A 26,395-nucleotide genomic window follows, 5' to 3' on the forward strand; every position below is an offset into this window, starting at 1 on the left:
CTTGCCTGAGTGAGCTGACCAGGTGCCCGGGTGTTACTGTCAATTTTCTACAAGATACTTTCCTGTAGAGTTTTCTAACTGGCCTCTACCCAGTGAGGATATTAATCCTTGAAAATACATGCTACAACGAACAAAGAAATAGTAGCATATATTTCCCACTGTATATTGCCTTTTCCATTATTTTTGCACATGGCTTCCCAGAAGTTTTGTTTTTTTTTTTTTGTTTTTGTCTTCCTTTTTATTTATTTATTTTAAGATTTTATTTATTTATCAGAGAGAAAGAGGGAGAGAGAGTGAACACAGGCAGACAGAATGGCAGGTAGAGGCGGAGAGAGAAGCAGGCTCCCTGCTGAGCAAGGAGCCCGATGTGGGACTGGATCCCAGGAAGCTGAGCCGAAGGCAGCTGCTTAACCAACTGACCCACCCAGGCGTCCCTTTGTTTTCCTTTTTAAATGAACTTACTTTGGAGTACAATTTTATGTTTATGGGAAAGTGATTGAGACAGTATGGAGAGTTCCTACCTACCTTTCATCCCATCTGCCCTAGTGCTCCCTTCTACATAACTGTAGTGATTTGCCCAAACAAAACACCACCATGCAGGATTGAAAGTTGTCTGTTCATGGGTGCCAGAGAACCAAGCCAACTCACACCATCTTCATCTTCCTCCGATGGAAAATCTGGTTGAAAGTTTGGTTGGTGGACATTTGGAGTACGTTCTTTTCAGACACCTTGATTTTGTGGATTTTCCAGGCAGAGCACAGAAATCTATGTCATTCAGAATGTTCTGAAATTTATCATTCACCGTTGACTAACAGAGCTGTGGGACTCTTTTTACTATAACAATAACATTTCTACATGCCAAGGGCATTCAGAGTTTTGATTTTGAAGGGCTCTGGAGCCTGGAAACTCCACTGGAGGATTTAATCTCCTGTGGTTCCTTTTAATCCCTCACTTTCCCCTCGATCAGGCTGCTCACTTCCTGGGGTTAAAGGGCAAACGTGGGACGTGTGCCTAATATCATCCTTAATAGGAAGTAACATGCCATTAGAAGAGAGCTATCATCTTTCTCTTTCGAAATTACAGCTTCCCCACTGATAGCCTGATAAAGAAGCATTTGGTCTAAAACGGTCTTTTCCTAGAGCAGAGTGGAATTACCTGGGATGACAGGACAGGACAGTGTCAGAGCAGTGACCCATGGTCTGAGCATGGAGCTCCTCCAGCCTGCTCCACTTCTGATCAGCCCTGACCAGAGGCTTTGTGTAAGTCCCCTCCCGTCTGGCGCCTCATTTCCTCATCTGCAAAGCAAGGGCACTCCAATGATCTCTTTCCGGTTGGAGATTTTTCTCAGTGATTTTCAAAAACCGATTTTATTGGAGTTGATGGATATGTTTATGATGTGGATTGTAGTCATGGTTTCCTGGGTATATATATATGTCAAAACTTATCAAAGGGCATATTTTAAATACAGGCAGTTTATTGTTTGTCATGTATATCTCAATACAGCTATCTAAAAAGAGATTTTATCCAGCTTCTAGAATGATGAGGCAAGAGAAAGGACAGTGGTCTGTTCTGATAAAAATCTGTTTCCATTGTCAGTAATAGAGAGAAATAAACAGTGCTTTCTGGAGTTCCCTTACAGCGTCCTACTAAGGTTTGTGCTTTCTCCTTCTCCGGTTTCTATTTGTTATTTAAAAGGACTATTTGCATCCGTTCCAGGGAATGTTCATTCTGCTCATCCCAGGTATCATCCTTGAAGTAGACTGCCCAAGACTCAAGAGTGTGGGGTCCAAGCTTCTCTTGGATGCCTACTGCGGTTCTACATTCATTTCCAATATCCTTTTCAGGAAGAGAAGAGAATTGTTATGCTTCTGCAAAATGAATGCAATTCATTGGATAGTTTGAAATCATGTTGTATAAGGGCGATAAAACAAATTCTCCCAGTGGAACTTCACAGCGTGACGTGTGGGAGAGGAGAGGGGCTGTGGGAGGCTGCATGGAGGTGGCGGTCTGCCCTTCCTGCAAGGCGCCCTGGAAAGCATCCTTTCCCTGACTTCTTCCGCTCTCAGCCAGGCACCGGTCACTCAGCACAGACTCGAGATTCTCCCGCGGAAGTACTTTTGAGCCCCGCTCACACATTCCCTCTGCTACCACCTGGTCCGGACGCACCACTTTAAATCAATCTGGATTTCTCTGGCTCTTTGCTTCCATGGTACCTGCCCTGCAGCCCACCCTGCCAGGTTGATCATTCTCAACACTGCCTTCCTCAATCACTTGCAAGCCCAGCAGCCTCCCAAGGCTATTTCCCCCTTTCATCAGGGGTAAACTCTGCTTGGACCACGAGGACTTCATTAGCAGCCCTTCTCGTATCTTTTCCTGTTTCACCTCTCTCGCCATGTTTTGCCATGTCTGCCCAGGTGGGGCAAGTTTCTGCCTGGACCTAATCACGTGCCCCAGGTTTCTCAGTTCCGGATCTTTCTCATCTCTCGCTATCACCAGCTTTTCCTAAGCAAATCCTACCTGCTTTAAGACTCACTCTGCTCAGACCCCATCTTTCCCCAGAAGATTTTACTGATTCTCCAAGTACATTCCAATTTCTATGACTACTGTTTACTTGCTGGGAGCAGGACACATGAGGATGAATTCCGGCCTGTCTCTTGGTTTCTGTCTTCTCCCTGACACCCAAGAGAATGAAAAACCGAGTTTGATCCAGGAGGAGTTTCTTAAACTGGAAACACCATGCTGGATACCTTCCCCCATCAAGTATGTACTTGAGAACTCTAACCCTTGGATTCAAAGTGTGTGTGGAGGAAGAATTTGACACACAGAGGACAGAAGAAAATTTCCTTGTGTCTGTTTATGGTTGATTCTTGCTGAGCTGGACATAATGTGTGTGAATGATTAAGTACAATAAAGTATGATTTCTAAAAATAGGTAGTGCGATCTTTCTCTTCTGCAATGGAGAACAAAGTCAGATTAATGTAGACTTATGTTATAGAAAAGGAAAGATCACCTTTGTTTAAAAAAACCCTTTGCTTAAAAATCAGAATATATGGTATCATCTTGTCTTCAAGAAAAAACTCTAGGGGCACCTGGGTGGCTCAGTGGTTTAAAGCCTCTGCCTTTGGCTCAGGTCATGATCCCAGGGTCCTGGGATTGAGCCCCCACATCGGGCTCTCTGCTCAGCGGGGAGCCTGCTTCGTCCTCTCTCTCTGCATGCCTATCTGCCTGCTTGTGATCTGTCTGTCAAATAAATAAATAAAATCTTTTAAAAGAGAAAGAGATAAAGCTCTAAAACACGAAAGAAATTTGGAAAGATATATACCAAATGATTTTTTTCGGGTGGAGGAACTACTGGTGATGAAAGGAACTACTACTACTTCCCTTTTATCCAAACTTTCTATAACAAGTAACTTCATTGTCGTACTCAGAAAGACATTTTCATTTTGGGGAAAAAGCACAGAAACAAGGACATCAATTTGGTACAAATGCAGATGGATCACTTTAGAAACAGTCCAAAATTGAATATTAAAAGGCCTTCTGTTTTGTTTTAATATAGAGTGAGGACAGGAATGGGCCACCTCTACAGGGAGATTCAGCAGATGTGGACTGAGTGATTGTAGTGTTTCAGGGTAAACATTATAAAAATAAACAAATGAGCAAACTAATGGAATGTGATAGACTGGACGCTGGCATAATTACTGTAAATGCTGTGCCCTTTTTTATTTGTTTTTTTTCTTTTTTGTTTTTTGGGTTTTTTTTTTGTCAGACACCAAAAAAAGACTTTAACCTCGGATCTATTAATTTGGCTTCTATCACCGGTCAGTTAGTGGCACTTTATGTTCTAAATCATAAACACATGATTTGCCTTTGGTATGCTCTAGCAATTTTGTTTTCCTTCCATCAAAGTTTGTTATCTCATTGCAGGAATGGAAAAATGTACGGATTGGACATATCACACAGGTGGGTGTCTACAGCCTTGAGAATTGGACATGCAGGTGGGAATTTTACCATGTGGGCATTGAACTTGAGTTCTTACACAGATCAGCCTCAGCCATGGGCCCTATAAATAAAGTTCGGGAGTGACACTGAATTCTGGACTCTGGGAAGACCCTTCACCATGAAGTTGATCCTGGTTTTTTGTGCCCTTCTGGGGCATATCTACTGTCGAGAAACATTTGAGGGGTAAGTTATGCTTTCTGGTGCCTGTTTGAACTTTTTTTTTTCCACCTGATTCAGAGGGTCTCATCGGATAGTTGCAGAGTAATGGGTGTAAGCGTATGGCATTTTCAGATTTAGAGAGGGAATAGTGGGAATAAAGGAATGAGTGACCCAGGGAAGAGATAAATGACACCTAAAGGAAAAAACTGAGTGAAATCTGAACACATATACCTCACAATGAGGGATGATAGGCATCAGTGAAAATAAAGCAGTCTGGCTGATTGTCTCAGTGCATCTCAGTAAGTGATGGTTTCTCTTCCACCACCTCCTCTGGGCCATTCTGGGCTTTGCCCTCCACGTCAGCCCTTGTCCTCCTCACCTGCAGATCTAGCGCCCAGGCCATGTAACCTCACGAGCTGGGAGGACCAGGGGTGTAGATTTCAGCCCAAACTCAACTCTCATGGCGTCATAGGATTCACCTTTGCTCTAAAGTACTTTGGTTTCAAGATTCTGTGAAAGGCTTTGGGCAGCATTTCTTAAAGAGCGTTCCATGGAATTAAAGGAGTGATCAAGTAAGTCTGGCCCAAAGAAGTTGGTGTCAAATAAACTTGGGAATCAGAGGGTTTAACAAACTGTAGGATTTCTAGTGACTTTTACTGAAATTGTGTGTATTATAAATCTGTAAGAAGGGATATAGGTTGTTACATTTACCCATTTTTTTTGATCATCAAACTCCTTTCACTTTTTTTTTTTTTTAAAACATGCTGAATGACTCAAAGGGCTACTGTTCTTTAGAGCACACACCAGGAAATTTAGTCCAAAGCAGTACTTTTCTCAGTGCCTTCCCATTACAAAAGCGGGGGGTGGGGGGGGGGTGTCTCCTGAGTGTCTGCACTAACCAAAAGGAATGAGACTCAAATGGAAGAATTTTCAGATCACAGGGCTGGTGTCTCCTTGTAGGCAGAAGAGCCTTGAAGATCTCATACTCTATTACTTAGGTATTTTACTAGCATTCATTAGAAATGCATGACACTTGGTTTCAGAAGACCTGGGTTCTGAAGACCTGGGTTCTGGTCCTCGTATATGGCTCTCTGTACCAATCCTTTCCCTGATGCACAAATGCTCAAGGCAGTGACTCAGGAAGTCAGCCTAGTTGGAGAAAGGAAGGGTTATACGAATCCAGATCTGCTCCCCCACTTATTTCTAAGAATATGTGTTTGCTTGTTTTGCAACTTCTCTTTTTCTTGATATCCTTTATTCCTCATTATACATGTGTACGGGTGTGTGTGGAGAGCACAGCATGCTTTTTCAGGGTCCCCATTGTCTCTGGCATACCTCAAGCTTACGCCACATGAATGGGGTTTGGAGATGGAACTCTAATACATTTCAGTTAACAACAACAATAAAACATCGTAGGTCTATCCAGATGTGAATTCAATTTCTTCTTACAAGCACCAACTTAATGATTCCACTTTAAAAAAAAAAAAAAGGCAAAAAAAAAAAAAAAACCCACCTCATTTCTGAGAAGCAGGAACAGACAAGTTTTAAAAGGTATTGCTTTATGACCAGCAGGTGTTATTTTATAAATAATCATTAGCTAAAGGAAAGGTAACTTTAATGGCAAGCTTCCTGCTAAGAGTAGGTACACCTCTCAATTATTATCTAGATACCATTTCCTGGGGGGGAAGTAAAGCCATTCTACCAAGTCCTCATTGTGGGGATGTGGGTCAGTATACAATTTATTAGTTTCTCAATTGTCAAAGAGATTATTAATTGCTCCATTAACCTCATACATGCAGGGAGTAACAGGAGCAGAAAGCAGCAGGAAACAGTGTCCAGCTTTTGCTTTTAAGGTCATGTCTGTGGTTCATATTCTTAGGGACCAGGTGCTTGAGATCTCACCAAGGAATGAAGAACAAGTAAAACATCTGGTGGAACTGGAGGCTGAAGAACATCTTCAGGTATCCATTCTAAAGGGAGCTTCTGTTTCCCAAAGTGACTACTCCACAGTTAGACATGATGATTGGGATCTCTGACTTTGGACTGTATCTCATCTTTCCTGACATAGCGTGGAACACTAACTCACGGAGCTGAGATACAGAAAGCTTGGGCTGTAGTTTCGACTCTGTGGCACTGGGGAAGTCACCTACCTTCCCTGTGTCTTTTTATCCCATTCAGTATAATGAGCATAAACATACCATTCTTCTATCTCACAGGTTTATCGTAAGAGTGAAAAGAGACCGAATGTGAAAGTTACTTTGAAAAACTGTTGAACAGCTTTAATGCATTATTTCCATCCTACGATAATATACAGTATTAATGTTCTATTATGAAATGAATTAGATTGCTTGAATGTCAACTGTTAAAAAAAACTGCCATAGTTTTAAATAATCTTTGCCTTCTGCCAATTTTAATATCTAAACATGGCGGGGGGCAAACAATAGGACACAAAGGCCCCGGCTTGGACATTTAAAAACCCTTTTGCAATATCAGAGTGATTCTGCAGTGATTCTAGTCTTATGGGCTGGAGGTAAAATAGATAAAAATTGATTCCTGGAAACCTGTCCATTTCCCTGAAATAACCCTCTTATTGCCTCGGCCTTTTACCCCTTCCAGCTTGATTTTTGGAAATCACCCACAACCCCAGGGGAGACAGCCCATGTCCGAGTTCCTTTTGTGAATGTCCAGGCAGTCAAAGTTTTCTTGGAGTCCCAGGGAATTGCTTATTCCATCATGATTGAAGATGTTCAGGTAATTATCCCACCAACCATTCTTCCAGAGTCTTGCTGGTTTACATGAACTGAAGATCCATCCTTTTTTGTCCTTGGATACTCTCTGCCAGGGAAAAGGACCTGTGGGCATTGCTAGGACCTTCCGGGAGTCTTGACTACCCCTGACACTGACCCTCTCCCTTTTGCATTTGGCATAAGTGGGATATGGTAACTAAAATCTTAAGTGAGAGGGAAGAACAGAACCTTTGGCATGAAATGTAAAGTACAAACTGAAGAGTGTTCATTTAAGTGAAAGCAAAATGTTATTCATTTAGTTTAGTTCTTTTTTTTTTCTTAAAGATTTTATTTACTTATATGACAGAGAGAGAGAGATCACAAGTAGGCAGAAAGAGAGGGAGAAGCAGGCTCCCTGCTGAAGAGAGAGCCCGATGTGGGGCTCGATCCCAGGACCCTGAGATCATGACCTGAGCCAGAGGCAGAGGCTTAACCCACTGAGCCACTCAGGTGCCCTCATTTAGTTTTTAATGGGGGGTTAACTTGGTTGCTGGTTTCCCAGAAAGGTAGGAGAGCCAGAACACAACCGCGGGACAGACTGGCATCCTATATTTGCAGCATCTGGCTGGCCAGAAGTCCTGTTGGTGCCTAATCCCCTTTCAAGATGTTTCCAGAATAAGGGAAAGGCATGACCCCAGAGCCTGTATAACAGGAAGAGGATGCTTGGGACTGGGGACCTGAGTGTTAGCATTTCCCTCACAACTGTAGATGCAAATGGATTGCTGTAAACTAATCACAGGTGTGACTGGTTTACCTTAGGTTCTGTTGGACAAAGAGAATGAAGAAATGTTACTTAATCAGAGAAGACAACGGGATGGTAACTTCAACTTTGAGGCTTATCATACGTTGGAAGAGGTAGGTGTTTCAAAATGAACGCCAGAGAAATGGGCCGTTTTCTCCTCTGATGGCGAGGCTTTTACTTCGACCTGGTGATTTAATGGGAAGTATTCTTATGGTTTCCTAACTTCTTCAGTTTTCTCTAGGATTTCACAGCCAGTATCAGTGTCACTGCTTCAAGGCAGGACCCTGAGGCCCACTTGCCCATCCCAAGAGCCATTCCATTATTTGGAATTGTCTAGGAGTGTCTTAAGTGGGCACACAAACAGCCTCTCCTGCTGATGAGCCTCTCCTGTCAAGGCCCCTCTGCCGATTTCTGACCCATGCTGCCCACAAAGCCATTTGAGAGCAGTGCTTCCTGGCTGCCACTGATGATAGAATCAGGGGCTTCCCCAACACCTCTGGCTTTCAGCCGAGGGTTGGGTCTCCCAACCTGACCAGTGCTCTGAGACCTAATAGCAGCAAAGTCTTGTGAGGTCTCTGCTGTCTTTCCTGAGTTGTTGGTGTGAAGAATGCTTCCTTCCTCCAGCTGGGTCATACACTGCCACCTGGCCATCTGCTTGCCTCTTCCTGACATAAAGCTTTTCTTGGGTTCACCGGGGTCCACTTGCCTAAATGATTTAGAGTGGGGGAATGGAGGGGAGGAGAGAAGAGATGGGGGTTGGAGGGTAACAGGGGGAGGTGAAGGAGTAGCACAGAGTCAAAGAGGAGGAATCTGGTGGGTACTCATCCCCTAAACCAGCAATTTTAAATGCAGAGAAGTCTGAAACTAATTCTCCCCATCCCCAATTTATTTGGTGGCAAAAGCTAACCTGACCTAAACTCATCTGGGGGCAAACTCTGACCTAAATGGACTCGCTACTCATTTGTTTTACTGACAGAAATATTAATATCTCTGAATATGAAGCAATGCCACATGTTTAATACGCAATATAGGCTTCCTCTGACTTTTTTTTTTTTAAAGATTTTATTTATTTATTTAATGGAGAGAGAGAGAGAGAGAGCACGCCCTCGAGAGAGAGAACAAGCAGGGGGAGCAGCAGAGGGAGAGGGAGAAGCAGGCTGCCCACTTGAGCAGAAAGCCCAACGCGAGGCTCCATCCCACGGCCCGAGATCATGACCTGAGCTGAAGGAGGATGCTTAACCCAGAGTCACCCAGGCGCCCCCTTCTTCTGACCTTTCTTAAAAAAAAAATCTTAATTTGAAGCGTGTATGACTCCTAAGGGTTTCAGATAAGGGGTTGCGAACCAGTATAGAGAATGAGGGGTAAAGGGCGTGAAGAAAGCAAGGGGCTTGCCCGCTCTCCTTGCCTGGCCTCGCAAATTGGCGTGTGTGTCCCGCAGAGAACAAGCGCTGGCAGCGCGGCTGGAGGGGCCCTTTCCACGCCGGCCCCTCTCCAGACACGCCCAGGCACGTCCCAGCCTCAGCCAGGGCCACAGCTTGGGTGCCCCAGCCGCGCAGCATTTCAGTCAGCCTCGCAAGTAGGAGCCCAAGGAGCTGGGGACAGAAGTGCCTCAGAGGCCACTTCCCTGTCGCCCCGGGCCTCAGTCAGCCCTGCTGTCTGGTCTCCAAATCCACCTTTGGTGGGGGGAGGGGGGCGCTGCCATTCGTGTCCCTCTGCTAATGAAGCGAGCAGCTCTATGGCCGGGGAAGCTGCCCGTCCGCGCTGCGCTGAGGTGAGCCAGAGGCAAGCCAGAGAAGTGCCATTTTGTTGGAAGCACAAAACTGGAACGAGCCGGCTCCGCTGCCACAAAATGGCTTCCCCCTCCCCAGCCCCTGCGGACGCCCGGTGACTCATCATGTCTTCCCTTGCGGGGTCCATCGTCCCCAATCCGGTAGCATCCGCCGCGCTGCCCTCTCCGTTCCCGGAGGGAATGAAAAGGGAGGCGAGGGGAAAAGTCACTGATGGTTGCATCACAGCATCCATTTCCAAATGTCTACTTATTCGTCTTACACATTTCAGATTTCCCAAGAAATGGATAACATCGTGGCTCAGCACCCGGATCTAGTGAGCAAAGTGCATATTGGCCATTCTTTTGAAAAGCGGCCCATGAACGTGCTCAAGGTACACAGGTGCAGCTGTGGGTTTTCTTCCCGAGGTTTCTAGAATCTCGCCGCTCCCAGGCGGGCCGTCAGTCCTGGCTCTGCCTGCAGAGCGGCTCCTCCCCCACCCCCCACCCCCTTTCCCCTTTCTCCTCCTAACCGGTCCTTGCTGGTTTGGAGTATCCACCTCCCCACTACCCCCACCCCCTCTTTCTTTTTCCTTTTCTCTCTCCTGCGCAAGCTGACGCAGGTCTGCAGGAGTGAATTAATGCTCTCATCTTGATAGATTCGCTCAAAGGGAACCAGAGGCGAGCGCGCCAATAGGAACAGAGGAAGGGGGAGGCAGTGCGGGCCCCAGGGCAAGGGGGGCGGATGGAGGAGGTGACGGGGGTCCCAGAGCGAAGCGGGGCGCGGGGGCGGGGGGGCAGATGGAGGAAATGACGAGGGCCCCAGGGTGGGGGGAGGTATGAGGGCGGCAGTACGGGCCTGGTCCTGAGGTGGAGGCTTTGGCTGGGGGTGGTGTGCGCCCCAGGGGTGAGGGGGAAGTTGGACGTGGGGGTGCTGGCCTTTGGGTGAGCAGGGGCTGCGGAGGTATTCTGTAATTAATCGAGGTAGGGGTTCTGTACCTTGTTTTCTTTTTCTTTTCTCTCTCTTTTTGAAACCGAGAGATTAAGAAAAGGAAAAAAAAAAAGCGCCAAATACTTGCCTGAGCTGCATTTCAAAACAGAAGCACTCCTGCAGTGTGCGGGAGGAGGACAGGGCATCTAAACTGCACAGGCAAGTGCCCAGAAAACAAAGGCTAGTTTGAAAAAGGTTAGGGTTTTACGCCAACCTGTAACCTCTGACAGTCTTACTGCTGGTAGTTTCAAGCTTTTTAACTTTGCCCAGAAAAAGAGTGAAATTTATTTACCGGGTTTCCTAGAAAGAGTTTGTGAAAGAGGGGGGAAAAAAAAAGAAGAGAGAGTGAGATAATGTCACAACTCCCTACTAATTTTGGAAATGTTATGGCTGAGAACCAACGGACTCTTTGGGACAGATGGATTTCTCCATAGTGTTTCTCCCAAAGCAGGCTTGAGAAAAGTGGTTTGCCTACTTCATGACACAGTGGTACATTTGCTAATACTTACTACCTTATTTAAAAAAAAAAAATTTTTTTTTTCCTACCGTTGGGCCAAGAATTCCCAGATTCTCCTCCCCCTTGGATTGTCTTGGCCTTCTCTTTTACAGGGTAATTTGTGGGTGAGAATGTTATGTGTTTTTGAAAGTTCCCTGCTTTCTACAATTGAGCTCTTTGGAGGAAAAGACACGAAACACTTAAAACTAAAACTCTCGAAGCCCATGAAATGTAATTTTTAGCAGGGATTTGCATTTCTCATTTACCTTATCTCCTATGTTTAGAATGCAGCACAGAGATAGAAGTTGATGGTGCAAAAATAATCTTTTCCTCCCCATTTACTGATCCAATTGGCAAAGCCACTCTTCCAAATAAAACTGAGACACTTAGATCATAAAATTTAAACTCTGGAAAGCACCTCCAGAACCTACCATCCTGTTTTTATGAAGGACTCGAAAGGTTATCAAAAGCATTTTTATTACAAAAATAACACAATCATTGCAAAAATTGGAAAACAGAAACAAAAGAGGAAAAACATCCCCATATTCCTAATTCCACGACTATGGAGTGATAGCTGTTAATATTTTGTGTATGTCTTGCTATTTCTTTCTTCCTCCCCCTCTTCCTTTTTCTCATGTATTTGTGTGCGTACATATATATATATATATATATACACACACACATATGTGAATTGGCCTTTTAAGAGAATCAAAAGGCGTCATACTATTTTGTAATCTATTTTGTAAAAATTGTAATTGATTTCACGTCACTACATTATCTGTACCTAGTTTTTACAAACATCACAGGAGAAAAAGTCTACTGCCTCTTTTTAGCCTGCATTTAAACTTATATTAAAAGCGGGGGACCAGAAAAAGCACGTGAAATAAGAGTTAATCCACAGCATCTCTGTCTATACCTCCTCCTCTCTCAATCACATCAAGTACAGAAAGAGGGACAGACAAGGCCCTAGGGGAAAAAAGTGGGGACAGGAGCCCCTAGCAGTGGAGCTGTTCACATTTCCACACTGTTTTACAGTTCAGCACCGGAGGAGACAAGCCAGCCATCTGGCTAGATGCCGGGATCCATGCTCGAGAGTGGGTTACACAAGCTACTGCACTGTGGACCGCAAATAAGGTCATTTTCCCTGAAATTCCTCCATTAATTTTGGCTTTCTGGGGTTAGGCCTCACCTAACCACGCAATGGTCTTTGATGTTCTTGGCAAGCCTTTCTTTGCATAGGCCTATTTGACCTTTTTTGGGATTGCCGTATTGCCCCAGCCAGCATGCTGGGACTGTCCCAGGGCCTGCTGGCCACCATGTGCTCTGTTAACAGAAAAAGTCAGAAGAGATTGAGAGGGTGGTAAGTACGGACCCCAGGAGTCAGATTTCAGCATAACAACAGACTAGAGAAAAATTGTTTTGCTGCCTCCGGCCCCAAGGGCTGAGGGACAATGTTCTAGAAAGCTATACAATCGCCGAAGGGGCTCGGAGGGAAAATATAAACAGGTGCTAGGAGAGTTTACTTTGCCCTACAGATCCAATGCGAAATTAGTTAAGGGTTTCTGGGTTTTTCTGAAAATGTTCCAAATCTGATTTTGAAGTTGGGAGTGTCGCAATAAATACCTTTCTTCCACATGTGCATTGGAATTAGAGTCAGGACAGTGGACTGGGTGTGACCTAGTCTGGTATTGCTTAAGTAATTCAGAAATGACACGCTCTAAATCAGAATGTTAATTCATGAGCAAAGGAAATCAATCCACATCAGATCATTCAAGCATGTGCAACCACGTGCACACCGACTGATACATTTTTCCCTTCAATTAAAATGCAGTTACCTTTAGGGTATTATGAAATGGATATTTAACAGTTGAATAATAATGCCTTAGGATGGCTGAGCACAGGAAATGAATAAATTTTAATCCAACAGAAACTTCAACTCCACTGCAATTGATCGCAAGGAGAAATTTAATTCCCCAAATGGAATTTAACTGGCCCTCTGTATCTTCAGAAAAAGTCTCTACACATTTAAGTAATCTGTTGTTCGTCGTGAGTACTTTTGGAAAGCTAGCCTCTGTGATGATGAAGGAAAGCTGAAAAAATGTCTTTGGTTTACAGATCCCTATAAGCCACATCCACCATTGCAAAATGCTTCCCCGGAATGAATAGAAAGAATTCTGCTTTTGAGAGAGAATGGATAAATGATGTCTGAGTTTTACTTAAGATAAGTGAGTTATTCTGACTGGAAATACAAGTACAGACACTGGCGTATTAAACACATGAGTACTGCAGGAGACTGGGTGGTAGTCCTGCCAAGTTCTCATTGACCAGCAGTGGTATCTAGTTCATACCTGGAAAAACAAAAACCAAAAACCAAAAACCACATTGCCTTAATACTCCATCCCGTGTTCCCGGTGAAAGGGGAGTGTGAAATTGACATCTATGTTGTCTCTGCACAGATTGCCTCTGATTATGGAAATGATCCGTCCATCACTTCCATTTTGGACACGATGGATATCTTCCTGCTGCCCGTCACAAACCCTGATGGATATGTGTTCTCTCAAACCAAAGTAAGCCTAGGACCTTTTTCTTCTTCAACAAGAATTCATGGAAGTGTGTTGGAACTTAAAAGACAAAAGTTAACCTTTTTGGTCTTGATTTACCATAAGTGGAATGCGTAATTTCTCAGTAGTGGCCCGGAATTGAGGCGTATAGTGGACTTTATAATCACCTGTTATTCTGACACACGAGGTCTTTACATATTGCCTCCGTCAGAGCCCATTTTAGCTGTTAGGCTGGGCTATTAGAGCTCAGTGTTCACCGTGAGTCACCTAGGAGATTTGTTCCAATTCTCTCTGTGTTTTTTTGTGGTGGGATTGATGGAAAAGAGGAGGCGTATGTTACCTGCTGACAATTAGATTGCAGTAGGATTTGGGTAGGCAGTACAATGCATTTAGCATTTTACTTGCAATCTGTAGAAGAAATCCTCTGTAATATCACTAAAAGGAGTTGCGTAGATTTTTTTTTCCCTTTAAAATCTTATTACAGAACCCCATTGTGGTAACTGTGACCCCACATATATTCAAAGTGAATCAGAGCTTCAAGTTTATTTTTGGAGAGAGCTGAGTACGATAGTGTTTTTCAACATGTGTTCAAAAAGAACTCATACAAATACTAGTACTCATCTCATGAGATATCCTATGAATAGAGGGTTCCACAGTCAAGTTTGGGAAGTACCGCCCACCGTATCCCTTTCCTGGAGTGGCATGAAAGAAACACGAAAGCATTAAGAAACTTAGAAGTGCTGAAGTATGTTAGCGAATTTAGCTCTATGTTTTCCTGAAATATTCAATTACAGAACTCTTGCTCTCTCCCCACATGTTGTTGTTATTTCTTGTTATTGTTTCATTTTTAAAGATTTATTTACTTATTTGACAGAGAGAGACCGTGAGAGAGAGAACACAAGCAGGGGGAGTTGTAGAGGGAGAAGCAGACATCCCGTTGAGCAGGGAGCCCGAGGTGGGGCTTGATCCCAGGCCCCTGGGATCATGACCTGAACCAGAGGCAGACGCTTAACGACTGAGCCACCCAGACGCCCCTATTTTCGTATTGTTAACACTGAATAGAATGGGTGTCCTATGGAAAATAGTTTGCCAGGTATTGATTTGAGGAGATGGGGGATTATTTACTTCTCATTTCTGTGAGACAACAAAGAAACTCCTTGAAGCAGAACCCCATAGGACTGTTTGACACCTCTGTGGGCAAGGAAATTAGTGTCATTTCAAAGGGGCCTTCCCCGGAGGGAGCAGGGGAAACACACGGGATTTTAAAGGGACCATCTCATCAAGGCCGAATGACCGTCTTTCTTTTTTTTTCCGTTTTCTCTTGCGTTTGGATTTATAAGAATCGTATGTGGCGGAAGACCAGGTCCAAGGTATCAGGAAGCTCCTGTGTTGGTGTTGATCCTAACCGGAATTGGGACGCAGGTTTCGGAGGTAAGCGCAGGGACCTCGCCCCCAGGGATGGCCCGAAGCTGTCTGGCCAACTAGCTGTTTTGCAAGGGCTCTGCAGTGCTGTCAGCCTGCTAAACCCATTCAGGATTGAAGCCATTTAAAAACCTATTTGAAAAACACTTAAGTAAATTCCCTTCACAGGCACGCGGCGCTGTCACACATCTCTGAGCAGCATTTAATATATTTTGTCTCACATCTTAGTTTTCCCACAAGCTGTAGCCCAGCTCGGCTTCGCTTCTGAGTCTTCAGAACAAGACTTGGCGCCATGGCAGGAGGCCTCAGGAAGCCCTGAACCAACCACTAGAGGGGGTTAGGATCTATTCAGAGGAGAAGCATTACATCATCTCTGGATGTTTCGAGAAAGAAAACTAAAAAGAAGTACAAATAGGATTAAGAAATTGATTTTCAAAACAGATTCAAAGAGAAAATACTGGCTTGCTGCTTGGGTTTTGTTGACTTGTGACTCTAATTTTGGGGGTTTCAGTGGCAGCCTGGTTGGGAGGCTCCTTTATGCTTTTAGGGACCAGTTAAAACTCCTGTGTTTCCCTAATCACAGAATTGAAATTTGTTCATTCCTCACTAGGTCTGGTCACAGTGAGGTTAGAAACTGTCTTTTTCACTGCACTGTCGCTACCACCCAATACGGTGTCTGGAACATAGAAGGCAATCACTAAATATTTGTAAGACAAATGAATTAATGAGAGTTATTGAACCAAGAAAAGACCCACTCGGGAATTGTGGCAATGGATGAGTGGCAAGTTCATTCATCGCTTTTATAATAGCTTTTTTTTTTTAAGCGTAGGGGAAAAAAAAAAAAAAATCAAAGCATCAGATCCAAAATGCTGAACAATGCCCAGGAATTCAATGTCAGGTATTTTTTTTTCCCCCTGAAATATTATGGTTCTTACTAAATAATCTTGCAATGAAGTCACAGGTTGTATTTGTACTTTGTCTATATCATTTAGAGACCGTGGGGGAGTCCCAGCCCCTCCCGATCTCCTTGAAGTTTCTCTAGCATTCAGAGCCCTGGCCAGGCCACAGTGGACCACTTTGGTGGTCACGAGTAACTCCAGTTGCTGAGAAAATCAAGGCCAAAGGTGGCCTTGTTGTCAAATGCAGTTGTGATTTCCTCACTGCAGAAAGGGTGTCAGAGGTTCCTTGCATTTGTGGCTTTGTGATTTAGAAGTACAGATGTATAGAATCTTCTGCTCTTGGACGTGAAGAATTGGAAGAAATCCCAGAAAAAGAGCTTGCTCAACTCCCACCCAATGCAGGAATTCCATCTATAATGTTAAATCTAGCTTTTCTTCCAACAACTCCCACAGAGAGGAGATGATCTAATTTGATAGCTCTTTCTGCCATATAGAGGGACCATCTTTCTAAAAAAGAGAGATGCCTCTAGAATCACTTCAGTTTGGCCTCCTGTGCCCTTAGAGAACACGTCCATCTAATGCAGGGACAGTCTTGCTGACTTCCAGAGGAGGAACTCCGTGACGCATGGTACATATATCCATACAGCATCTCCCTGAAGCTTACTGTTCCTCCTGGGCTTCTTCTGTGTCCCATCAGGACCTGGAGCCAGTAGCAACCCTTGCTCTGATTCCTATCGTGGACCCTATGCCAACTCTGAAGTTGAAGTGAAATCCATAGTGGACTTCATCAAGAGTCACGGGAAGATCAAGGCTTTCATTACCCTCCACAGCTATTCCCAGCTGCTCATGTTCCCCTATGGGTATACATGTACCAAGTCAGATAACTTTGATGAACTGGTAAGTTTCCAAAATGTCATTTCTGCTCAGCCTTGAAGGTCCACTGTGTGGACAAGTAAGTTTCAGTCATAGAGCCTGGTCCCATTATGGGGGCGGATTAGTGACAGGTTACAAAGATGAATAGGTTCAACCACCGAGAAGAGTGGGACACAGGCAGAGGTTTGAAAGACTGGTTATGGATTTTCCAAATTAAGTTTCCTTGGGAAATAGAATTCACAAAATCACTGTTGTCTTGATCTAGATGAGCGGGAGCCTCAATGGGACCATAAATTCCCAGGACGTGCTTTCTGTTGCTTAGGAAATAACTACTTGAATTTGAATGTGAGTCTCACAGATCTGTAGTTAGATGCTGTCAGATGCTCAAAGCGAAAGAGTACTGTCTCCTAGCCTTATACCTTCCTGGTGCTTTCTGCTCTGTGACCTTCTGTCCTGCTGCACGAACGAACACTCCCTTCCCTCACTTGCTACCTTCCATCATCTTTCCTGTCTCAGGAATGACAGGGACCTCTCAGAGGGCTCCTTACAGGCGTGTACGAGCTATTCCCAGTTGAGGAGAATGTGCAGTACTCCCAATTTGGCTTTTAGGCTTGGTTTTTGAGACCCACATGTTAGAGATAAACCCTGAGATGGGAACTTTTGGTCAGTTTACTTTCAAGTACGTTAACAATCAGCAGCTCCTGGCAGAAATGGACTAAATTATTCTCATTCAGGTGTATCTTTCATCTCATCCATCGGATGTTAGCCCTGTAGGGCAGTGCTCAGAGTTTTGATGATGAATAGTACCACTCAAGGCCAAATCAAGGGAAAAAGAACCTTAAGATTGAAAAGAACCTACAAGGTGCTTTTAGTAGACCTAGATGACCTTAAATTCTCCAAAGCTGGTGCTCACATCTCTGCCACATAGTCATCCAGTCTGTGTTTGGACAGTTTTCCTGCCTCCCAAGGGCTTCTGTTCCGTGTTAGAGCAGGTGTGATTGTTTGAGTTCTTCCTTACATAGAGCCCAAACCTGCTCCTTAATAGTTTTTACCTCCAGCCCTGGTTATCATCTTGCTCCCTTTGAAAAGAAGCAAGTCCATTAATCATTTGAAGACCAGTAACCTGCTTCTTCTAGGTTTTTCTGTATCCCTACAGCTCCTTCAAACACTCATAATGTAGTGCAAAGTTCCCTCACCATGCTGTTTGCTGTTTTCCAAACATGCTTTGGTCAGTCTCTGTTCTTCAAGGGTAGCTCCCAGAAGTGAGCATAAAACCTGTGGGTCAGCCAGCACAGAGGGGAGCATGGTCATGGCTGCCCTCCTCCAGACCGTGTACTTCTGCTTAAACAGTTGAGGGTCACATTAGTTTTTTGGCAGTAGCCTTGTGCTGTTGACTCATGTTGGGCTCATTGACAACTGAAACCCCCAGGCTCTCTGAGGATTCTGCTGAGCCAGGTTTCCCCCATCTGGTAATTGTACAGTTGTTTTCCTGGACCCAAGTTCAAGACCTTACATTTATCCCTAGCAAGGACAGTAAAGCCTCAATCAGTCAAAATTGGAACCCTCAAATAATGGAAAATATTTTGCTGAGCTCTACTTCTTGGAAAAAGACACAATCATAGGGAGGTAAGCCAATGTAGGGATCTAGCTAAAAAAAAAAAAAAAAAAAAAAATCAACTTCCCCGGTACATCCTGGGGTCAGTACGTATCAGTACGTATTCTCTTTGGCCCCTTACTTCCACCCTATTTCCCTCCACACCCTCAACAAGGAAGGATGGTGGCAAAATCATGACCCTGGTTTATTTATTGCAAACACCTGGATGATCAGACAAACAATGAAGGTCTTCATGTTGTATTTTTGAAGCCAACCGAAGTGAACTAGTGTTGACTTCTCAGTGAAAATGACTGAAATGAAAGGGCATTGTACTTAAGTCTACATTAGCCCGAGGGTCTAGTTAATCAGAGGGCCCTGTTCTACGTTCTGCACTTGGGCATTCAATCTTCAAGAGGCAAGTGTTATCAATCTACCTTTTCTTGGTTCTTTCTAGAATGAAGTGGCCAAAAAGGCTGCCCAGGCTCTGACCAGCCTGCACGGCACCACGTACAAAGTGGGACCTATCTGCTCAGTCATCTGTAAGTATCTAATGGGTTTTCACCTATGACCCACTAAGTGGGCACCATGGGATTTTTGGGCCAGAGCCTGTCAGTGTCCTGATATGAAATGTCTAGGTCTCTGTGCAGGTGCTCAGCCCTGCCCGGTTTCCTGCCACCAGGTACTATGTGGTATCTGGAGCAAAGAACTTCCTAAATACTTGAGCTGTGTGCGTTCCTCTCTGTTTCTCCTGACCCTTCCAGCTCTTTGTCATTACATGGAAACTTTTTGCCTAAAAACAAGCTTTTGTCAAGACTTAGTCCTGAGCCATCACTTTTATTAATTATTCCTTTCTGGGCTGAGGGGTTTGCACCCTGAATAATGCCATGGACTTATTGTGGGGGCAGAATGGGGGCGACTCTTTAAAAGGACCCAGATATTTTGGTGGGCAGACTCTATTGCAGCCATTTGTGCATGTAGAATTTGGGGAGACAAAGAGGAAGATCAGTCAGGAGTACTGCCAATGTCAGGAACAAAGCTGGGGAGCCTGCTGTCAGACTTTCTGAGACTCTCCTCTCCCATGGTGGATTGGGATAGGAACAAGAAACAACTGCAGTGCCGTGGGAAATCCTAATGCACCCATGCAGATTCTGAGTCCCCCAAGGAGTCTCCCCACTTCCTTAGGGGCAAACCCAGAAACTCAAGAGCCCGTGGTTGAATGCCCAGGAGTTTCCCTGTGCTCCCACACCCATGGACCCTTTGGAAACAAATGCCTCTTATAGGCACACACTCTGTTCAGCACCCTTTTATTAAGCCTCTACTATGGGCTAATCATTATGTCAAGTACTACAGACATAGAGAATCCACTGTTTAATGTGGGAGATGAACAGGAAGATGAATGTTGGTTTGCTGTGTGTTGTAGTAGGCTATACATGGTATAGAAGTATTAGAAAGTTGGGAGGATTTGACAGTGGCAGAATCAGGAAAAGCTGCATACGGCAGGATTTTGATGGCTGCTCACCAAACAGCGAGAGGAGGGGGAAAGAATGGGCCATTTCCACTCTAACAGTGCAGGCAAAGGCACAGAAGTAAAACTGCATGATGGACTCTGTGAACAACAAGGAAGTTTGGGAACCCTGGAAGAAAGTAGGAACAAGGGGAGTGAGGGTTCAGGTTTTTGGGTGCCATGTTAAGGAGTTTAAGTCTTGACCCACAGGACCCCGGAAGCCACTGGAGTTTTCAGCAGGGAGTGAGTGTGTTGAGGCTCCTAGCAAGAGTGTGGAGGCTGGATTGTGATGGGCTGGGAGTATGAAATTCCTGCAGGAAGAGGAGGACTTGTTCAGGGGAAAGTGGGGTCCACACTAGAGCAGTGCTGTGGAGGATCTAGGGAGATGTGAAGCAGGGAAAACCAAAAGACTTTGGTTATTCACTGGATGTGGTAGAGTTTCTCACCGAAGGTCATTGAGCAGGGCTGTTAACAGAGGGAGACTTCCAGGAAGGTGAAAGGTGGTGGGTGGAGAGAGAGTGAGTTCAGCTCTGGGGAGGGTGAGGCTGAGAGGACCGTAGTGTTTTCAAGGGAGGACATCCTGTAGGCTGTGCACCACATGGCCCTGGGCTTCTGTGGAGAGAGAGAGACTTAAGAGTAGTTGACATTAAAAAAAAAAAAAGTAGTTGACATAGAAAGGATGGTTGGAATGGGAGAGCAAGGACACCACTTGGAGTAGGAAGGGCCCTGGATGGAGGAGGGGAGCAACCTTTTAGACAGCAGAGGGGGTCGTGAGGGAGGGCCACCCAGTGGGGCTTTGCAGAGGGGCCCAGAAGCTTATGTTTCAGAAGCCATAGGAGCAGCAGTTTTTGGAAAGGAAGCAGCAGTTAATGATGACGAAAGGCTATGAGAAGGTCAACTATGACAAGGACAGAGTATTTACCACTGGATTTTTATCACTGGCTTATTGGTGACTTTAAGCAGACCATTTCATAAGGATGGTGAGGGTCACGGGAGGAGCACATGGGATGGGGGAGAGCGGAGGTCTGGAGCCTATGTGGACCCCCTTTGGAGGAGCCCAGATGAGAAGGGAAGGAGAGAGAAATGGAGATTTTTTTTTTTTTTTCTGAGATGAGAGACTTCTTTATTGACTGTGGGAAAAGGACCAATAGAGAAGGAGAGGTGGAAGACACAGGAGAGACAAGAAATGAGCAAGGCAGTGCTACTGTGGAGTGGGGGAGAAAGGGGACAAGAAGGAGTCACGTAGGGGTGGGTAGATCAGGCTTGAATAGGAGGAGTGAGTCTGCAGATGGGCTGGAGGCACCGGGAGCAGCTACATGGGGGTGGAGCGTGGTGGGAATCCAAGGGAAGGCACACTTGTTAGTCATGGTTTTCTTAATGGTAGTCTTGGAGAGCTGAGGAGCAAGAGTTCACCTAGCATATCTAGGACAATCAATGGAAATCCCAGAACTACTGATCATGATTATGGTTTTTCTTTTCTGTCATTTTGCTTTTTTTTTTTTTTTTTTTGCCATTACGAGGCATTTAAAAGACTTTATAGAAAAAAGAAATCTAATGATCATTGCATTTTATGTTTCAATTTCTTTAGTAATTTTGGTGATGAACTCAAATATATTTATCTAGTTGTTATCAATATGTGTGTTCTATTTTGTGTCCAGCCTTTTCCAGTTGATGTTATTTCCTGCACATGTCTATGCATTTCCACTCTAGGTATTTGTTATTCCAGTAGATTGCTATATCCTGGTTATTGGACCTTTATATTGTTTGCTAAATGGTGCTACTACATGCTAGTGCAAACATGTTGGTATGGACTTCTTTTTCTTTTAGATGATCCTTTTGGTGTATATTCCAAAGGCAAGATTACCAGGTCAAACGGGATGAATAGATTTGGAGCTCTTGTTACATATTTTTTAACCTATTCTCTGGGAGGGCTGATCTGCTTACAGTTGCCCTGACCTTTTTTTAAACCACGTTCCACGTGGGATTGTCCTCCCTTTTGGCAGAGGAACCCCCAGGGAGGAGGGACCTCTGACTAGTGGCACTGGGGAGGAAGGCCATGATGGCCACTTGAGGTCAAGAAATGCATGGTTTCTGAGTTGGGCAGCCTCTGAGTGGAGGCTGGTATTGAGAATGTCAGCAGAATGGCATCCTGTGCTCTCCACGTGGGGTCTCAACCATTTTATTACAAGGATTCTGGTTTCTCACCATTCTTATCTAAGGCATGTCCAAGTGAGGTACACCTTGGAAGGCTGAGGTTTAGTGTGCTTTACTTGGTAAGGTTTCAGATATTCCTAATAAGCATGTATCAGACATGTGTAAGGTTTGCCATCTGATCTGTTGGAACCTGACCATTAATGGTCAAGCAAGTTCGGGCTCCATTTTTCCCAGAGCTGACTCTGTTATCCTTGATTCTGGCATCACGCCAGCTTGGACAAGCACTGCCTCTAAGAACAGGTCCCAATTAAGTACTTTTTGCCTCCTGCCCTAGATTGGTATGTAGCTCTGGGCTGAACACCTGCTTTACTCCACCCAAGAGGTGGCTGGACTGCTGTGGTGGGTGAGACATTTCCTGGGTAGTTTCTCATCTGGAAAGGGCTCTGAGGAGCTGTGCTATGATGGACGAAGTTGTCACTTGAGTTCTTTCTCAGAGAGGTGGAGGGTGAAAAAGACCCAGACGTTGGGGATGGATGCTTGGTTTTGAATTATAGTTCTGCCACTTTGGAACCAAGTGATCTCAGGCAGGTCACTCATCCTTCCTTGATTTTTTCATCTGTGAAATGGGTTGTCGAGAGTCTCAAAAGATAGGATGTAGAATAAAAGTGTTTTCAAACTGTAAGGCACTATATAAATGTTTCTTGTTAGTTTCCTGTTGGATTACTCCCCTTCAGGTACCTCTTACCTTCCTCATGGTCTGACTTTTTGATAGGATCCTAGTCATTTATTCATACTGGTGCTTATCATCACAACTGAAATTTATTGAATGCTTAGCCTACATACTTTATCTCAGCTCCTTCCCTTAATTTCTCAGAACCTCAGTTTCCTTATCTGTAAAATGGGAATAATACTAGCACCCACCTTACTATCCATGTGGGGATTAAATCAACTGATTTAACAGGTATCTAACATATTTAGTAAGTGCTCAAACAAGTGTTGGAATCATACACACAGTGTTCTCCCACTTAACTCTCCCTATGAAATAAGTACTGTAGTATTATCCCTATTTGACAGATGAAGCCTTTGGGGTTGAGAGAGGTAAGTGCCTTAGGTGATCCAGCTAATGATTTGCAGAACCAGGATTCAATCTGAAGCCAGCATTCTGTCTACCATGGACCTCTTAGCAGGATAGGCTGTAGGCAGGTAGTGTAAATTAGGAAATTTGGTATCCAGGAAGATTCAGTTCAAGTCAGCAAACATTCAGGTGAAGGCAAAGACACAAATCACAGACCTTTATAGTGTTAATTTATAATATTAACCGCTAATCCTACTTCTTCCTGGTACAACACCCTTGTCTCCCCCAGGTCTCCTGCTGTTCTCTCCCACTCTTCCATCTGACCTCTCCCCTGCCTTCCCTGGGAGGGATCTAAGTGCCTGTCCATTGCTCAGCTCTTCTGAGTCATGATTGCCATAGGTCTTTGTAGGTTAATGCCACCTTCCTTCATCATCTGTCATGTCAGTGGCCACACGTTACACAGGTGCACATTACTTTGTTGGTGTCACCCATCATGTATAGGTGCCGGGCATATTATTTGATAGCAGAATAAAGCCTACTCCACCCTCATGCTGAAAGTTCCCTGAGGGCAGGGGTCAAATCTCTTACTCTATTGTTTTTTTTTTTTTTTAAAGATTTTATTTGTTGATTTGACAGAGAGAAACACAGCGAGAGAGTGAGCACAAGCAGGGGGAGAGGGAGAGGGAGAAGCAGACTCCCCATTGAGTAGGGAGCCCGATGCAGGGCTCAATCCTAGGACTCTCGGATCATGACCTGAACCAAAGGCACACTTAACGACTGAACCACCCAGGCGCCCCTCTTACTCTGCTTGTAATCCCTCCTCTCCCACGAGAGAAAACGATGTCTGCATCTAGCACTCCTCTAAAGAAGGAAGAGGTGTGGCCTCCTTAAGGTGTAGTAGATGCCAATTAGGAGAGCAGGCAGGATTCCAAATGGGTGGGTGAAGCCAGAGGCTCCTAAGAGTGCCAGAGGAAGGCTAAGTATAGCGTCCGTTTGAATAACACCTTTTGCTTTTCAAATTAATCTACTTTTTCATGAGCATGACCCCCTATGAAGCTATCTCTGCTCTCAAGGTCCATGCAGAGGGGCCTGACTTATCTGTAATGGTGAAACCTAACACAGAGGTTATGTGTCTGGAGATGCCAGTGGGAACAGCATACTCAGACTTTGTTCTCATTTGCCCTTCAGACCAAGCCAGTGGAGGAAGCATTGACTGGTCATATGACTATGGCATCAAATACTCATTTGCTTTTGAACTGAGAGACACCGGTCGATTTGGCTTTCTCCTGCCGGCCAGTCAGATCTTGCCCACAGCCAAAGAGACCTGGCTTGGCTTGAAGACGATCATGGAGCATGTGCGGGACCATCCCTATTAGGGCTCTGGGGAATAAACACCATTAAAAGCTCTTTGGTTTGAAGCAGAGTTGGGTTGTGATTATTCTTTTTTCTAACCCTGATCTTGGAGGACTATTTCTCTGATTTATGTTGCCCTAAAACATAACAAGCCACTGAGCTGTACCCCTTCATCTTCAAAAACCACGAACAAAACCCATACTGAGCAAAAAGGCTCCCAACATCGTTTAAAAATTTAAAAAAAATTGTGGTAAAATATGCATAAGATTGATCATTTTCACCATTTTTAAGTGCACAATTCATTAAGTACATTCACAAGGTTGTGCAATGATGACCATCATCCATCTCTGGAAATTTCTGGAAATTATCCCAAACTGAAACTCTGTACCCATTCAGCAATAACTCCCCATTTTCCCTCCCAACAACCCCCGGAAACCTCCATTCTACTTTGGGTCTCTGTGAATTTGCCTATTCCAGGTAACTTATATAGATGGAATCAGATAGTATCTTGTCCTTTTGTGACTGGCTTATTTTACTTAAACAGAATGTCGTCAAGTTTCATCCATGTTGTGGCATGTGTTGGCCCCTTCACCTTTTTTTTTTTTTTTTTTTTTTTTTTTTTTTTTTTTTTAAGATTTTATTTATTGGGGCACCTTGGTGGTTCAGTGGGTTAAAGCCTCTGCCTTCAACTCAGGTCATGATCTCAGGGTCCTCGGATCAAGTCCTGCATTGGGCTCTCTGCTCAGCAGGGAGCCTGCTTCTCCCTCTGTCTGCCTGCCTTTCTGCCTATTTGTGATCTCTGTCTGTCAAATAAATAAATGAAATCTTAAAAAAAAAGATTTTATTTATTTATTTGACACAGAGAGATAGAGAGAGAGAGTACAAGCAAGGTGAGAGGCAGGGAGCAGGAGAAGCAGGCTCCCACAAAGTAGGAAGCCTGATGTGGGGCTCTATTTCAGGACCCTGGGATCATGACTTGAGCTGAAGGCATGTGCTTAACTGAGCCATCCAGGCACCCCGCCCCTTCACCTTAACGGAGTAACATTTTAGAGCTAGCAAGTGACTTTCAAGTTTCTTTTTTCTTTCTTTCTTTTTTTTTTTTTTTAATGATTTTATTTATTCATTTGAGAGAGAGCATGAGAGAGAGGATGAGACCTGAGAAGGTCAGAGGGAGAAGTAGACTCCCTATGGAGCTGGGAGCCCAATGTGGGACTTGATCCCTGGACTCCAACATCATGACCTGACCTGAAGGCAGTCGCCCAACCAACTGAGCCACCCAGGCACCCTCGAGTTTCTTTATTCAATAAATACTAATTAAACAACTGCATCGTGCCATACATTATTCTAGGTACTTATGTATTCTCTGGTCGCATTGTTGCCTTTGGCTTTTTCGCATTTCCAGTATGCTGCGTTATAAAAACTAGTTGGGACCCAAACAAATGACACTCATTCATCTTGGTTGCCCCATCAAACCTGGGTCTCAGATTCTACATAATTTCTTTTTAGACATTGACTTCCATTTAGGGATTGCGATTTTCTTCCTCTTGATGGTTTTCTCTGGGAAAAGAAGGTGGGAAGTGAATGTCAGCTTGCCTAGAATTCTGGGTACTTGATTCTTTAGTTCGCATTTCTTGCAGATTCAGCTCCCATCTTTTCTTGTTACTAATTTCAAAGCTGGTTTCAAATGGTTTCAAAGCTGGAGCCCAACCATTGTTATGGACCAGGGTGTGCGTAGGAGTTCAGTTTCAGTGCTGGAAGGATGAAAAGAGTCCTGATAAAGCCCCCAGCTCTATGATTTCTGACAAAGACTCTCCTTGACTTCTCTGAGCCCTTTTTTTTTTTTTTTTTGACTAGACCTTGTCCTTGGGCCCTGTTTAAGTCAGTCTTAGCAAAGAATCCTAAGTCATCCCCCAGTCCTTGATACCAAATTGAATTGCTCATCCTCCACCTTTGATGACTAAGTTCTTGGTCTGCCTTTGGCAAGAACCCTGTGAGTCCAGTTAAACAAGAACCCCCCTACCC

The 26,395-nt window shown here is 44.4% G+C and overlaps 1 protein-coding gene and 1 long non-coding RNA gene across 2 annotated transcripts; both read left to right on the forward strand.

Moving 5' to 3' along the window:
* The first annotated feature begins 1,072 nt into the window (after positions 1-1,072).
* LOC123394830 lies at positions 1,073-2,610 on the forward strand. Its single transcript, XR_006609552.1, has 2 exons — positions 1,073-1,259; positions 1,717-2,610. It is a non-coding gene; the product is annotated as an uncharacterized LOC123394830 (long non-coding RNA).
* Positions 2,611-4,040: 1,430 nt separating this feature from the next.
* CPA2 (carboxypeptidase A2) lies at positions 4,041-24,443 on the forward strand. Its single transcript, XM_004741758.3, has 11 exons — positions 4,041-4,182; positions 6,038-6,119; positions 6,775-6,909; positions 7,704-7,799; positions 9,745-9,846; positions 11,974-12,072; positions 13,395-13,505; positions 14,840-14,930; positions 16,518-16,717; positions 18,742-18,826; positions 24,209-24,443. The coding sequence occupies exons 1-11, from the start codon at positions 4,118-4,120 to the stop codon at positions 24,394-24,396; spliced, it is 1,254 nt and encodes a 417-aa protein (XP_004741815.1). The 5' UTR covers positions 4,041-4,117; the 3' UTR covers positions 24,397-24,443.
* The last annotated feature ends 1,952 nt before the right edge of the window (positions 24,444-26,395 follow it).

Source organism: Mustela putorius, unplaced genomic scaffold, assembly GCF_011764305.1.
Source record: "Mustela putorius furo isolate JIRA1106 unplaced genomic scaffold, ASM1176430v1.1 tig00003845_pilon_pilon_pilon, whole genome shotgun sequence".
In the NCBI taxonomy this organism is placed as follows: Eukaryota; Metazoa; Chordata; class Mammalia; order Carnivora; family Mustelidae; genus Mustela; species Mustela putorius.

Excerpts from the sequence above, each read along its gene's own strand:
- CPA2 (XM_004741758.3), top strand. The coding sequence starts at position 4,118 with ATGAAGTTGATCCTGGTTTTTTGTGCCCTTCTGGGGCATATCTACTGT. Across the intron at positions 12,073-13,394 it reads CACTGTGGACCGCAAATAAG|ATTGCCTCTGATTATGGAAA; the intron begins GTCATTTTCCCT and ends GTCTCTGCACAG. Across the intron at positions 16,718-18,741 it reads CAGATAACTTTGATGAACTG|AATGAAGTGGCCAAAAAGGC; the intron begins GTAAGTTTCCAA and ends GGTTCTTTCTAG.